The 13,124-nt window shown below is 42.6% G+C and overlaps 1 protein-coding gene across 5 annotated transcripts in view; it reads right to left on the reverse strand.

The window, feature by feature from the left end:
• The window catches only part of SPEN (spen family transcriptional repressor), a 66,865-nt gene that overhangs the window by 14,408 nt on the left and 39,333 nt on the right, over positions 1 to 13,124 (reverse strand). For 4 of the 5 annotated variants that reach the window (XM_082328841.1, XM_082328840.1, XM_082328844.1 and 1 more), the window contains 6 exons: positions 8,454 to 8,614; positions 7,027 to 7,227; positions 6,001 to 6,152; positions 3,535 to 3,660; positions 2,868 to 2,981; positions 1,557 to 1,670 (listed from right to left, as the gene is read on the reverse strand). In XM_082328841.1, the coding sequence (XP_082184967.1) occupies positions 1,557 to 1,670; positions 2,868 to 2,981; positions 3,535 to 3,660; positions 6,001 to 6,152; positions 7,027 to 7,227; positions 8,454 to 8,614 (868 nt within the window). The remainder of the gene's footprint in view (positions 1 to 1,556; positions 1,671 to 2,867; positions 2,982 to 3,534; positions 3,661 to 6,000; positions 6,153 to 7,026; positions 7,228 to 8,453; positions 8,615 to 13,124) is intronic. The other variant, XM_082328843.1, reaches the window with a different exon arrangement.

Consider the following 13,124-nt stretch of genomic DNA (forward strand, 5'->3'; position numbering starts at 1 on the left):
TAATATTTAACAAAAAAATAAGTCAAACACTTCTCAGGACTGGCCCTACGCATCCCCAGGAATAAAGACCTTTCTCCCGTAACTCAGTGCAGCTGCGTGGAGCTGTATAACTACCTCCTTACTGCGCCATGTTGGTGTAGCTGCCAGACCAGGTTCAGTAAACCAGCAGGAAAAACACACGTTATTATCGTGGTATTGATGTTTTTAATACGACGACTCCAATTACAGTTCCAAAGTCCCTTTCATCTCAACGCAGTGCTACAGCAGGTCAGTATTATTAATCTATTTCAGGCTCCACATTATTTGCCCAGGGCTATACAGCAAGGCAACAGCAGGGACGGGAAAGGACCCAAGCCTCCCGAATTGCAGCTCCCTATTCTAGCTACTCGAAGAGTTGATGTTTTCTAGCCAAGGCTGACAATATTAAGAAGCTAATGGCATAGCTGATGCAAAAAATTAAGGATTAGAATGGATTTAACTACGTGTATGCTACATAATGCAGTATTTTTAACATTCCAGTTCCTCTTTTTTTTTTTTTTTTTTAAATCAGCCTAGACATTTGTATAACCGCAGCCGTGGAGCACAGGCCTACATGCGTCATGGGTGTTGCTTATTCCAAAGTCGCTAAGTAGCAAGACCCACAAACACAAATACGAAACTTTTAAACAACCACACATTTTATTGCATATAAAGGCTACTTATATTCAACCACCACGCTTAGAAACTACAGTATATCCAACTCCTAACCCCAGCGGGTGTGAGGTTGCTAGGTTAATACACCAGATGAGAGATCATGCTTGAAATCATTACCCACTCTTTAGGAGAGAAGAAAGGAGGAGGAGGAAGATAATTCAGAGGGTTGGCTGACACCTCGCGTCCCCAATTAGTGGAACTGATGGGACAGTCGTAACAGGTATTACCACATTCACCCAAATCCAAGACATCCCTGTAAATGTTAAGTGTTGTTCCAGGAAAAAGTACTTTCTATCTGTCTTTTTAAGTGGTGTTTTTAATTATTATTTTTAAAAATCTGTTACAAGGAAGGAGCTGCCGTTGCAAGAGCAGACTGCACGCTTGGGTGGCCGCACCCCACGACTACGGCATGCAAACCACCGCAGATCGCCTCGGCCAGGTCAAGAGCCGGGACATCAGCACGGAGCAGCTGAAATGCAGCGACGTGTTATCCCGGAGGAACTCACGCCCTCAGATTTCACTTTGCTAACATGAAAACAGACAAAAGTTTGCCTTGGATTTGGGTAAATGAGGTACTAACACGGACACCAACACTCAGGAGCTTAGAGAGACAAGTTCAGTGAAACAAACGGCAGAATACTGGAGAAGGCTTTATAAGTAACGGTTCAAGATACCCTAACATCTTGATAAGCCGAGTATAAAAAAATAGTTTCAGCCTTTGATATCTGGGACATATGTGTCCCGCTAAGTATTCCTTTTGACTGGCAGTCTGCAAATGCCAGCATTTAAGGGGTAAGGCCTAAATACAATTTGTTTCTCTCTTTTTTTTTTTTTTTTTTTGTTTTGGAGGTCATTCTGCACACCTTAATTTTATTCCCACCGATTTTCCTCCCCTTGGTCTCTTTTACAGCTGCTTGTGCATATTCAATCTCATTGTAGAGAACCAGGGCCATGCCTTTTAAGCGGTCAAACACCACCTGTAAAAAACAAAAAAACAAAACAAAAACCAAATAAGAGCCTCATCCACAGGACTTAATGTCAGTCCCAACAAAATCCTAAGTCATGAGGATACCAGTAAGAAAATAATTTTTAGCAAGGTAAATTTCCAGGCTTTTCTGATGAGGCGTATTGTAATGAAGAGACAATAAAAGGACACGGGACTGCTTTGAATTGTGGATATTGTGGCTTGAGGTATATTATGCCTTTATTTTGTTTTTCTGTATTTTACTTTTAATTTTTTTTCTTTGGTGACTGAGTTTTACAGTTTCTCTTTGTTTACTTTTAGTTTTTTGAAAAATTTCCAATGTGTTTTAGGGGGGAAAAAAGGTAAAGGGAACATTTAATTCCAAAATGGAAACGGTTTTTGTTATCACAGTCTGCAGTACCACTCGTCAGTTGCTAAACGCCCAATTTCCAAATATTAGCTTCCTTTAGCAACATACACTTATTATTCAAGCAACAACAGCTACAATAAAGAACGTCAAAGCTGCAACACAAACCCACAAAAATCCTTTAAGGAGGCAAGACCCTGATCCTGCGAAGATTTACACACGTTGCTTAACTTTAAGCACATCAATGTCCGACAGAAACAGATGGGACAACTCACACGCTTAAGTTTAAGCACGCGCATAAATCTCTAGCACCGACCCACGGCGGGGCAGGTAACGTGCTCCCACCGTGTGATACGGCTATGTTGCACGATCATTGACTTTCTCACTTCTTTCACGTGCTTTTGTCAGCGTGACTATCCTGACTGCTTTTAAAAAGTCTTTTTTTTTTGGTCTGATGAAAAAAAAATATAGTTATGTCTAATTATGTAATTAGCATGCATGAGTGTAACTACGTAATTAGACTGCTGTTCCTCCAATGTTAGCCTTCTAAGGAAATTTTGTTGGGGAGAGACTGTACTGCACAAGAGCAAGAGTTTCCAATACTCATTATCTCGGCTCATTCGAAATACTTTTTTTTTTTGTTTTCAAAACACCAGAAGCGACTGCTCTACGTATCGGATCAACAGGATGCAAAGCTACAGAGCCCTGTCGGCCAAATTACACCCCAGAGAGAATTTCTCTACCTGAGCTATAAAGCCCTGGACAGTCGGGGTTGAAAGGACAGGATGGGAAGAAAGGAAGAGAGTAACAACTTCAAACCACACACCAAAGCCTCCCACCTACCTTTACCACAGGCCCGTATCGGCAGAAATGTCGAGTTAAATACTGATCCGTAACGTTTGTAGAAAGACCATCTAACCACACGCAGTTTGTAGGCATGCTCTTTCCAAAACCCAGCTGAACACAAAAGGGCAAAACTTCCATCAGTACAATTCACAAGCGTTAAACTAAGTGAACAGAGCACGCCTAATTAAAGAGTTATTTGAAGAAAGCTAGTCATTTGTACCGATTTTCTAAAATTAGCATCTTGCACAGGTGCAAGCAAGACAAAAATCAAATAGCAATTAATGAAAATAATTCTGCATGCTTAAACAAATACAGTGTTTGACAACATTTGTTTCTTCTACAATTTGAATGCTTCTGAAAAGTGACAGGTTGACAGTTCTGGGGACTGACAGCCTCTGTTTTATCATCAGTACCGGTACAGCACGGCCTCGCCAGACGCGGACCTTCAAGGCCAGGGAATGTCAGCCTCCAAGTCTACCCAATCCTGGGGCTCCTTGCTAAGACAGCCAACAAAAATGCTGATTAATCCCAGTTATGGTGGTGGTGGAAAGCATCACGCTCTAATCTGCCCTACGCATTAAAAAACTATGCTGCTGCAAAATATCCTGTGATGCTGTAAACGAAAGTAAGAAGAAGGATACAGTCCACGGGAGGATTTCTTTACCTTGAGCCGGTTATTTCCAAGATATTCCCCATCCATCTTCTTAATTGCTTTACACACACTTGCAATATCACAGTACTGCAGGAATGCATACTGAGGAACACCGTTCACTTTTTTAATGTCGATATCCTGGGGAAAAAAACAAAACAAAACAAAACAATCGACAGTCAGCAACAGGCCAAAAAGGACACTCAGCGCTGTCAGTTAGATCTAAGCGGACTTTGTTTTGAGAGACACCCATGACACAGCAAGCGCTCTTTAATTAATATTTTCTTCAGAGAGAGGATTTAAACAATAGTAGACAGTTAAAAACCTCATTGTTCTGCTGTATCTCATTCAATGGCAAAACCAAATCCTTACTGACGCGGGGAAAGCTCTTCATAACGCAGATTTAAAATTCAACCCCGCAGAAGTAAGCCTGACCTGAGCAACAAACAGTAGCTTTCATTTGGTAATATTATGTCGAGAAGAGACAACTCGGAATCAAAGAAATACAGATTAATTTTCGCTCGCAAAGGCTCAAGAGAAAACAACTTGCTCCGATCCTCATTTCTGAGCCAAGAGGCAAGCGGGGTTTCTTTTCCAAATAAACATGATCCATCCTGTTCCTAGAAACAGAAAGTGATGCTGGACTCGTCTCTTGAACCAACTTGGCACTGACAGGGCAAAGGTAAAAAAGATCCTTAACTTCTGTCGCCACTGGTATTTGACCCCAAGCCACCACAGGCCCATTCAAAAGTAAGCACAGTCACGAGAAAGCTATGAAAGCCTAATAAAGGCTGATTTTAATCAATTTAAAAAACCCAGCGAGCTTGGAGTTGACATTTGGTTAACATTCAAGCTCAGCACTAGTACTGGCAAATGTACCGAAAGGATTATGATTCATTCCGAGCTGAAAATAGAAGGTGGAGTGTTTCGTTTTATTTGTTTAAATAGCACAAGTTTCCTTTATGAGCTGCATGCCAGCGCCAGCACAGGAATTTAAGCACAACCGTTCCAATATCCAGGACAGACTAATTTCATGGTTAATAAATTTAGGGACAAGGCAGCGGTTTGATACGGTCTCACCCAAGAGCTCTTTATCTGGGAAAACAGAAGTAAACAGGGAGATTTACACAACTATTAGACTTCTATAGCCCTGGCCTAATGATTTAAGTGGAATACGAATAGAGGACTACATTTCCAAGAGTCTGAAGTAGCACTATTGCAACTGTGGCAAATTATTACTTGACCACTCACCCTGGGCAAGCAATTCCTTCTGACAGGCAAATAAAATATCATTACTTTGCTCATTACCCATCGGGAAGGTTATAAAGCTGGTCCCTTTTGCACCTGAGCTTGTTAAGTTCTCATGGAAACTGTGCAAAGTAGCACTGTTGCCAAATTCTGACCGATTAATAAAGTCGACAGGACAGCACTATTTCACAGAAAAGCCAATTTACAAGACAGCGCACTACCTCTGATAAGCATCTTTATCAGGACAGCTCTGCTGGCGTAACATTAGAAAAGGGTTTGAGCCGCAGGCACTGCGTGAATTCGTAAATCAGTGTTGATGTCAAGGATGCAGCAGAGGCCGGATGCACAAGAGCTGGCAGACATCATAAAATGTATATTTTATATTTGTCCACATCGTATACGGAAGCACGCCTCCCCTTCTTTTTGGGGGGAAGTACGTATGGGGTTCCTGGTACGCGTGACTGATACCTCAACGGTTACAAAAATATTTCAGAGCAGAATGAATAAGGCACAACGTTTTCATAAGCAGCCACAGCTACCAGCGAGTACAGAAACTATCAGTGCTGAAGCCCAGATTCAATTAATTCAACTGATCGTGGATAGTTACTTTACTTTTCTGGAAATTTTCTCTTAAATGCAATATTGGTACGACTCGATAGAAAGTGGCGCGAGGAGAGGAGAGGGGGATGGCTGCTGCTCTCTCTCGTTCAGATAGGCCTGCTCAGCTGAAAGCCCAAATCCCACGTGTGTCATCACTAACCCATCTGCTCCGCGCCTCTTCTGCCCTAGCGTCAGGGCACAGGCTGCGATAGCCGATGGCTACTTCCACACGCAGCAACTAAGCCCTTTGTTTCAGAAGTCAACAGGAAACTGAGCCTTCAGAGAGCTGTACCGATTCAACGTGAAAACACCACCAGGCGTGTTTACACCCCAACCGCCTGGGTAGGCTTTCTGCAAACACTCTGAGCTAGCAGAAGACGCCTTTCTGATAAATGCTCCTAGGACTGTTTCTACTGCTAAGTTATCCCCTCAATACACGTGTGCTAGGATTTCACTCTAAACGCAAAGAAAAGCTTTCAGATACATTCTAGCAAGATGAATGACTCAGATTATTGTATAAAGACTGAATTATCTGTCATCGATGTTACGATTTACTACTGCTCGTAGCGTTTTACGGGTCTGTACAAAATGAACGGGCAATGACACCCTACGCAGCACAGAGAATTCACATACCACTATTCCACCAAAGCGCTGAAAGATGTTGCGAAGGTCATGGTAGGTGGTTGTTTTCTCCAAGTTGCCGATGAAGAGAGTTCTTGTTGCTTTCGGGTGAAACTCATCTATCCTTTCATCCAAAGGACGAAATTCATTCTCGCTTTCTGTTTCTAGAAGCAAAAGAGAGGAAGAAATTTGTAACGCACGGAGGTGTTTTTCATGTGGGTTTGCTTCGCGTCGATTTGTTTGTTCAAGGCTACTTCCTGACGAGCAGATATGATCTGAGCGAGAGTAACCAATGTCTTTGACAAAAATATGCAGTACTACACTTGTGAATTGTGTTATTTAGATGGAATTTGAAATCTCTGCATCACACCACTGTGTGAGTGCCGAGGAATTTGAGCATCCCCAGGTGAAAAGCAGCTGCATACTCCAACTGCTTCTCTAGAAATTTTTTCTTTTAACAAATATTAATGCCTACCACGAATTCAAATAAGGCTTCACTCCACTTCAGGGGGAACAGCACGTGGAAGAAGTTTGTTTTCACAAATCAATTTTTAAACAAGCAACTGAAGTACAGACTGACAACCACGTGCTCAATGCTACAGTTTTCACTGGTTGGTCATTTGGGCTATGCTGCCTTAGCCTCAAAAATGCAGCCATCGTTAGCTGTTTTAATTAAAAGCAGAAAAGCCAAGCCTTTGAGGACTCAGTGCTATGCTTACACCACCCACTGGCTTCTGCTCTGCTGAGACACAGAAGATGAGATTGTTTCTTCCAGCAGCCAGCAGATCCCACTGTTCTGAGAGGATGGCAGATTTCCTTCTCTGAGGTTTCAGACTGGAAATCTCTCCCTCTTTGACCGAGGAGCATCCACTCTTCTTGCTCTGGAATTTATTCTGGCGTATTTCACAGTTTCTTTAAATTATGTTTCTGCAGAAAGGCAGTTTTAACGTTTCTCACTCCTATGCTGCCTCTTTACAACCGCCCGTGAATACGCCCGGAGCCGTCAGGTGTCCGGTGCAAGAAGGGCATGGACCTTACCTGGTCCTATCCAGGCCGTGACCTCAATCTGCATGCCAAAGAAAAGTTTTCCTTTTGAGGCATTTAGTGCTTTTTCCTGGTCCTCCTGCTGTCGGAAGAACACCAGTCCATACCGTTCCTCAGAAGCCCCGTGAATCTGCACCGATGTCACCTTTCCGTACTTCTTGAATTCGTGGAAAAGTCCATCTTTAAGGCTTGTATCTAAACCAACAAATAAACATTAGTACTACTAAAACACATTTTTTACCAATTTAATAGCACCATGAAAGACATGAAGAAATCTGATCTTCCTTCTCAAATGTGACTGCACCCCGTTTAACCTGGATCTCAATGTTCACAGAAGTGCCTTTTTAATTTTGGATGTTAATTTTGCCAATGCCAAAAGCTTCTGGCTGATCTTTCTCTTTGCCTTCATTTTTAAACGCAAGAAACTACACACGCAAGGTTTTACATTGCTAAAGCTGGCAGCGTGTGGTTATTACTTCTAAGAGACATCCAATTTGTGATGAAGAAGAAATAAACAGTGTTACTTCCTTAATAATCCCACGTGGATACTGCATAGAGCAGTTTTCCAAAGCTGGGATGAGGCACCTGGAACAGAGATCAAAGTTATACAGCGTTCAGGTCAGTCAATTCAGAAAGACAACTAGGCAGATCCGTCAGATTTTGCAAAATCTGACTCACGATCACACAATCCGCCTGGGATCTATGGGGTATTTACCTCGGCGTCGTGTCACTTCAAGCAATATTACAGAAATAAAATCTATAGAAATAATATTAATATTGTGAGGTATGCTGCTCACCAAGTTAATACATATTATTTTAATTCAACCAGTGCCTTTGTATCCATGAATTATGTTACAACTGTTTTACAAATGATCCCATGCTGGTTTTTGCTGTGGGATCTCTCCTGCACTCAGCCCAGGGAACAGAGAGTAATCATGTGCACTCCTCAGCGTGCGGTTTCTTGCATTATTTACCGTGCAATATTCAATGCCATTACAAATATGCTCATGAGTGTTGTACAGCACTCAACGCTGCAAGAGAAAACCCTAAAGTTTTTGTATTAAAAAAGAAACTGAGGCATGGCGAGAACAAACGGTCCAAGTTCTAAGTGAAAAATTTGAGATGCTTCAGGTTTTTCCCTGGGGAAATCCACATTACTGTTCAAAGCACCAGCTCCAGTAGCTGTAAGTACTCAAGCCTAGGGACTCGAGCTAGGGACCTGCAAGATTTCTCACAGATGGTCACTAATTAAGCAATTTTCCCACCGTCACACAAGAACCAAGGCAGAAGCAGAGAGAGAATCCTGTCCTCGGAGGCAGCACGTGGCTGCCATGTCAAAGACATGATAAAGTTTATTTAACCGGTCCCTAACCCGCTTCCTATTCCCTTTTTCCCTATTTCACTTTCCCAAGTGAATTTACCTGTTGAGCGCACTGGAAGATTTTGAACCTTGATCCCAAAACTTTTCCGGGGTTCATCTTTCTCCAGAGATGGAATCAGCTGGGACGCGGGCGCTGGGACGGCTGTCGACTGAACCGACCGCGCTGGGGACTCGTCGCTCGAGCTGCTGCTGGAGTCACTGCTGTAAAGGGCATGACGGAAAGGACAGATGAGTGCACGGAGATGCAAAGCGACCAGAGGACACAGGTATTTGAATTAGAAAGCAAAACATCAAGAGTTTTTGTTCATCTACAGGCCTTTCTCTCTCCTTCGCTTGACGCAGAAAATCCAGTTTCCGTAACACGGCCCAGTTATACATAGGAATTTAAGTCATTCTACAAATATTCTCCTACAAAGCCCTCAGAGGAGACAGTCAGGGAAACGGAATATGGGTAAAATGTCAGACAGATCCTGTTACGCGCCGTGACAATAGCGTAGATTTAATTAAGTGTAATACAATGTTGTATCAGCTTAGGAGCTGTGTGGGAAGACTGGAGAAATACAGAGAGGGTACACAGGTCTGCTGAAGCCTAAAAATCCCTCCCTGCGCTCTCACATACAAAAAAGAAATATTATCGTGCTCTCAGGCGCCGCTGTCAATCCGAGAGTCGACCCTAGAGCTCTCCTTATTGCCTCCTGCATATCTTTTTTAAAAGATCCGTACCTCTGATGATACGAAAACCTCGTGCGAGAAAACCACGGCAGGTTTTTGCTCAAGAATAGCCTAGGCGACGTACCAACCAGCAAACACTGCTTGCAAGCTCAGCCTCAGCGGCCAACTTCAGGGTATGAAGAATTCAGACCCCAGAACATCTTTTATAAACAATAATTACGGCAGAACAGGATTTGCATATTAGATCATACAGGGAGTCAGTCTAGTCCACCGACTCTTGACGGTGCAGATCGTTAGATGCTTCGCAGGAGAGTAAGAAATACAGAGAATAATGTTATTAAAGCTTGCCCAGTGGGGACACGTCATCTTCTTCAGTGGCTGATTTCTTCCCCGAGGCATGAGGGCTTATAACATTGCTAAAAATAATTTTGTCTGACATAACCCTGGAGACTCTCATTCTCCATTACACGAGCAGCCTTCTAAAAAATTCTGCTGGAATTTTAACTCGGAGGCTGGAGGGGGGAGATCTGCCACGTACAAAAATAACCCCGTCAGTTTTAAATTTGCTGCTTTCGATCTAATTTTTCTGCTCCTCTCCACATCAGAAAAACGATAAGCAAGTTTATCTTTTTCTTATCTTAAAGTATTTCGCAGGCTTCTTATATTCCCTCTTTACATTAAACCATTTAACTTTTTCTAGTCTTTTCTCGGGGAAACCATTTCAGGCTTCTAATCATTTTCATTATTTGATTTTGTGACCCCTTCTACTACACTCCTTTTTTGCGAGAGTACAGTTTATGTAATGCCAGGGTAACAGCGACAGAGTCATTTTTCTTAAAACATTCCAGAAAAGTGTTTGGTTTGGGTTTTTTTCTGAACATCTTGGTGTAACGAGAGCTGTGGCACATTACTAAAAGCCCCTGGGCTCTGTCCCCATTATATTTGGAGGCGCAGAAAAGGAGGCAATCTCTGTCCCGAAATGCTTACAAACAATCGAAGGAGGATATAAAAACACACCAGACCAAAACAAAACCAAACAAAAAGGTCAAAAATGCAGAAGTAATAATAAACATGAGAAACTCTCCTCCCACTCTCACCCTCTCCTTGCAACCCTCCCGTCCAGTTGACATCGAGCCGCTTCACACGTCGGTGCCTTTCCCACACACTCTCCTCCTACTCCTCCGTCCCCGGAGGAGGAAGTTCAGCGTCGCTTTGGGAAAGGAGAGAAAATAAAGCCATGCCAGAAAAGGAGGGAAAAACGGAGCCCTTCCTCCTGCCCTCCTCTTCCGAGGCAGGCCCTGCGATCCGCTCACCGAGGGGCAGCCGCCCCGCACCACCCAACCTGGTACGGGATACACAATCACGTTTCCCCTTCCCATCTACAGTCCCTCGTGCTTCTCAGCTCTGAATTTCCTACCGAGATGCCCGTTCACGGCCTCATTTTTCTTCCGAATTTGTGAACCGCCTTTCTTTCTGTCTCACCTGCACTTGTGCCACCTGCTTTCATGCCCTCCTCATTAATAAACTATTTCATTGCTACAAGTGAAGCATGCTGCAATTCACTCTTCATCTTTTGCCCATTTATCCCATCCCCTCTGCCTCCTACCCTTCTGCTAACTCTGGCGATGCTGCATCACCTCAAGCCCTCCTTAAATTGAAATTCTTCTCTACAGCATTTTGGGAAAAGGAGGACAAACCCGACTCGACGTGAACAGGCCCTCAGTAGTCTCAAGGGGTAACATCAGCAATCGCCTACTACTATGAAATAAACCGTCAAAAAGAAGAGAAACTTAGTTTAATACACAAATATAGTCAGAGAATGTGTGTGGGGAGAATCTGAAAATAATTCCCAAGCTGAGAGCAGTACTGCGTGGTTTGCCATTCCCCTGGGGAAGGCTAAAATAAGATTTTAGGGCTGCAGCAAGCCTCTGCCCCGTACGCATTTTTACTTTCCCTTCTCACGTCTTGATGCTGGGTATTATGATCAACTACGTACTTCCTCAAGCATTTTAAATATTCTACTTTGCTAAGATTGTATCTTTTAAGTAAGAGGCAGCATTGAATTTCTATTTAAGCAGTGCTTTAACATGGGAACAGGCTATTTTTAGCTTTTTTTTTTATGAGAATGTTTAAAATATGGAACATGCTGTTAAAATCACAGCATTCCACTGGGAAAAAAAAAAGATAATCTCCAGGTAACACCACAAGACGTCCAAGCGATGAAACAGCAGTCTAACAGGGTGATAAATTCTACAACAAAAGTTTGAATTCCACGCAACTTTGGGAAACAAGGATCATGCTGATTAATTTCCACTTCCCCAGGGAGTTTTAGGGATACGCTTCCCTAAGCAAATCAAGACTTTCTGAGACATTGCAGAAAAAAATTTCATTATTTCCTGACTCTGTTTTTAGAAAGGGAAAAAAATGGTGGCAAGAACAATTCCCCTTTCTTTAGGGAAAGCCTCATCACTTTTCCAATTGAAGAAACATGGATATAATAATTCAAAAGTAAGTCAAAGGTTTTATGTTCTGTGAATAGGAGAATGATGGAAGAGTTAATTATAGCTGCTGTGTCATCCAGTTATAGCACACAGCAGAATCAAAATAAAGCATCTGACAGTGAATTATGTGTAGTCTCAAGCAGAAAAACAGAACTCTCTTTCAACTACCCCAGCTTTAAAAAATACACAAAACTAAAGCACGTAAGCTGCACAAGGACATGTTCCCAGAATATTAAAATGAGAATATGGCTTTTCTTTTCCCTGTGAGTAATTTTGAAAACAACTGTCCTTTGCCAACTCGCAGAAAATAAGTTATTAAAAATTCTTCTGGCACAATTAATTTTAGAAAAACAAGCAAGGGCAATTTTAACATGGGAATGTAACAGACAGGTTAAAACCACAGCTCTGATATCCCGCTTCTTGAAAGTATTTCAAGTAATCAATAGGTCTCGGGGCAGGCCAAAAACGGCGTAAGAAAATGGCTTTGTAACTTCATTTTGCGCTTCCGCTAACAGTATTAAACCCGCGATGACTTTTTCCAGAAGCAGAGCGTGCTCTGGCACACAGCCCTTTCCCAACACGGGAAAACCTGCTCTTCAACATCCATGTAAACTCAGCGGAGCAGAATGCCAGCGCGCAGAAAAACCCATCTCCTGAGCTGTCACAACACACGCGTTTCACGGAGAGGGAGCCCGTGCTGGGAATTTGCTTTTTTAAACATCTCGGGCTTACAGCTTTGGTTGCCTCTTCGGTGCTTTGCAGACTTCTTCTGGTGACGTGTGCTCATTTATGAATAACTTGAAGTTTTAACTGGGAAGGATTTCAGATGCTCTTTTGTCCGGCCCAGACAGCTTCTAAAATTAGTTTCACTCCAGCTTTTATCATAGCATCATAGCAATGCAGAATAAGAGATTTTTTTATTTGACTGCTGGCAAAATCAGATGGAAAACATTAGCTATAAAGGAGATCGTTCTTACTTTAATAAGGAGGTGGACATGAAATCCTTCTCTTGCACGTGCGCTCTACTACAAGCATAGTTTACAAGCCCTTTTAAAATACTAATCTGCCCTCCATAATTGCCTACGGTATTTTACAAGCATATAGGACGCGTGTGTTCTTACTCACGGTATTTATCTATGGATCTATTGCGTATTAATCAAGATAAAACCTCTTCATAACCCAGTCTTCCAAGTTTTATCCATATGGGCTGAGTCCCAAAGACTCAGTGCGTGAGAATCCGGCAATGGGGTTCAGCGCACAAAAAGGAGCCCCAAAGATGCCTGGTTTCAGCACGCTGCAGCTAATTTAGCACGCAGAATTTTCCTTTTCTCGCTTATAACTACAAAAATGACATTTCAAATCCTGGGTGCGCGCAACCTATATAACCAGTCCTCGTTTCCGCAGAAATGCCTCATTTTCAAGTAATTGCGTCTTGCAGTTCTAGCAACTATGAAGTTACGCTCCGTTCACGTATGAAAAATGAAAGCGCTTGAGCGAAGAATACAAAGCGAGCCGTTCTCTTTGTTCCCCAGCAAAAA

This window comes from Platalea leucorodia, assembly GCF_965183815.1.
Source record: "Platalea leucorodia genome assembly, chromosome: 17".
Taxonomy (NCBI): Eukaryota; Metazoa; Chordata; class Aves; order Pelecaniformes; family Threskiornithidae; genus Platalea; species Platalea leucorodia.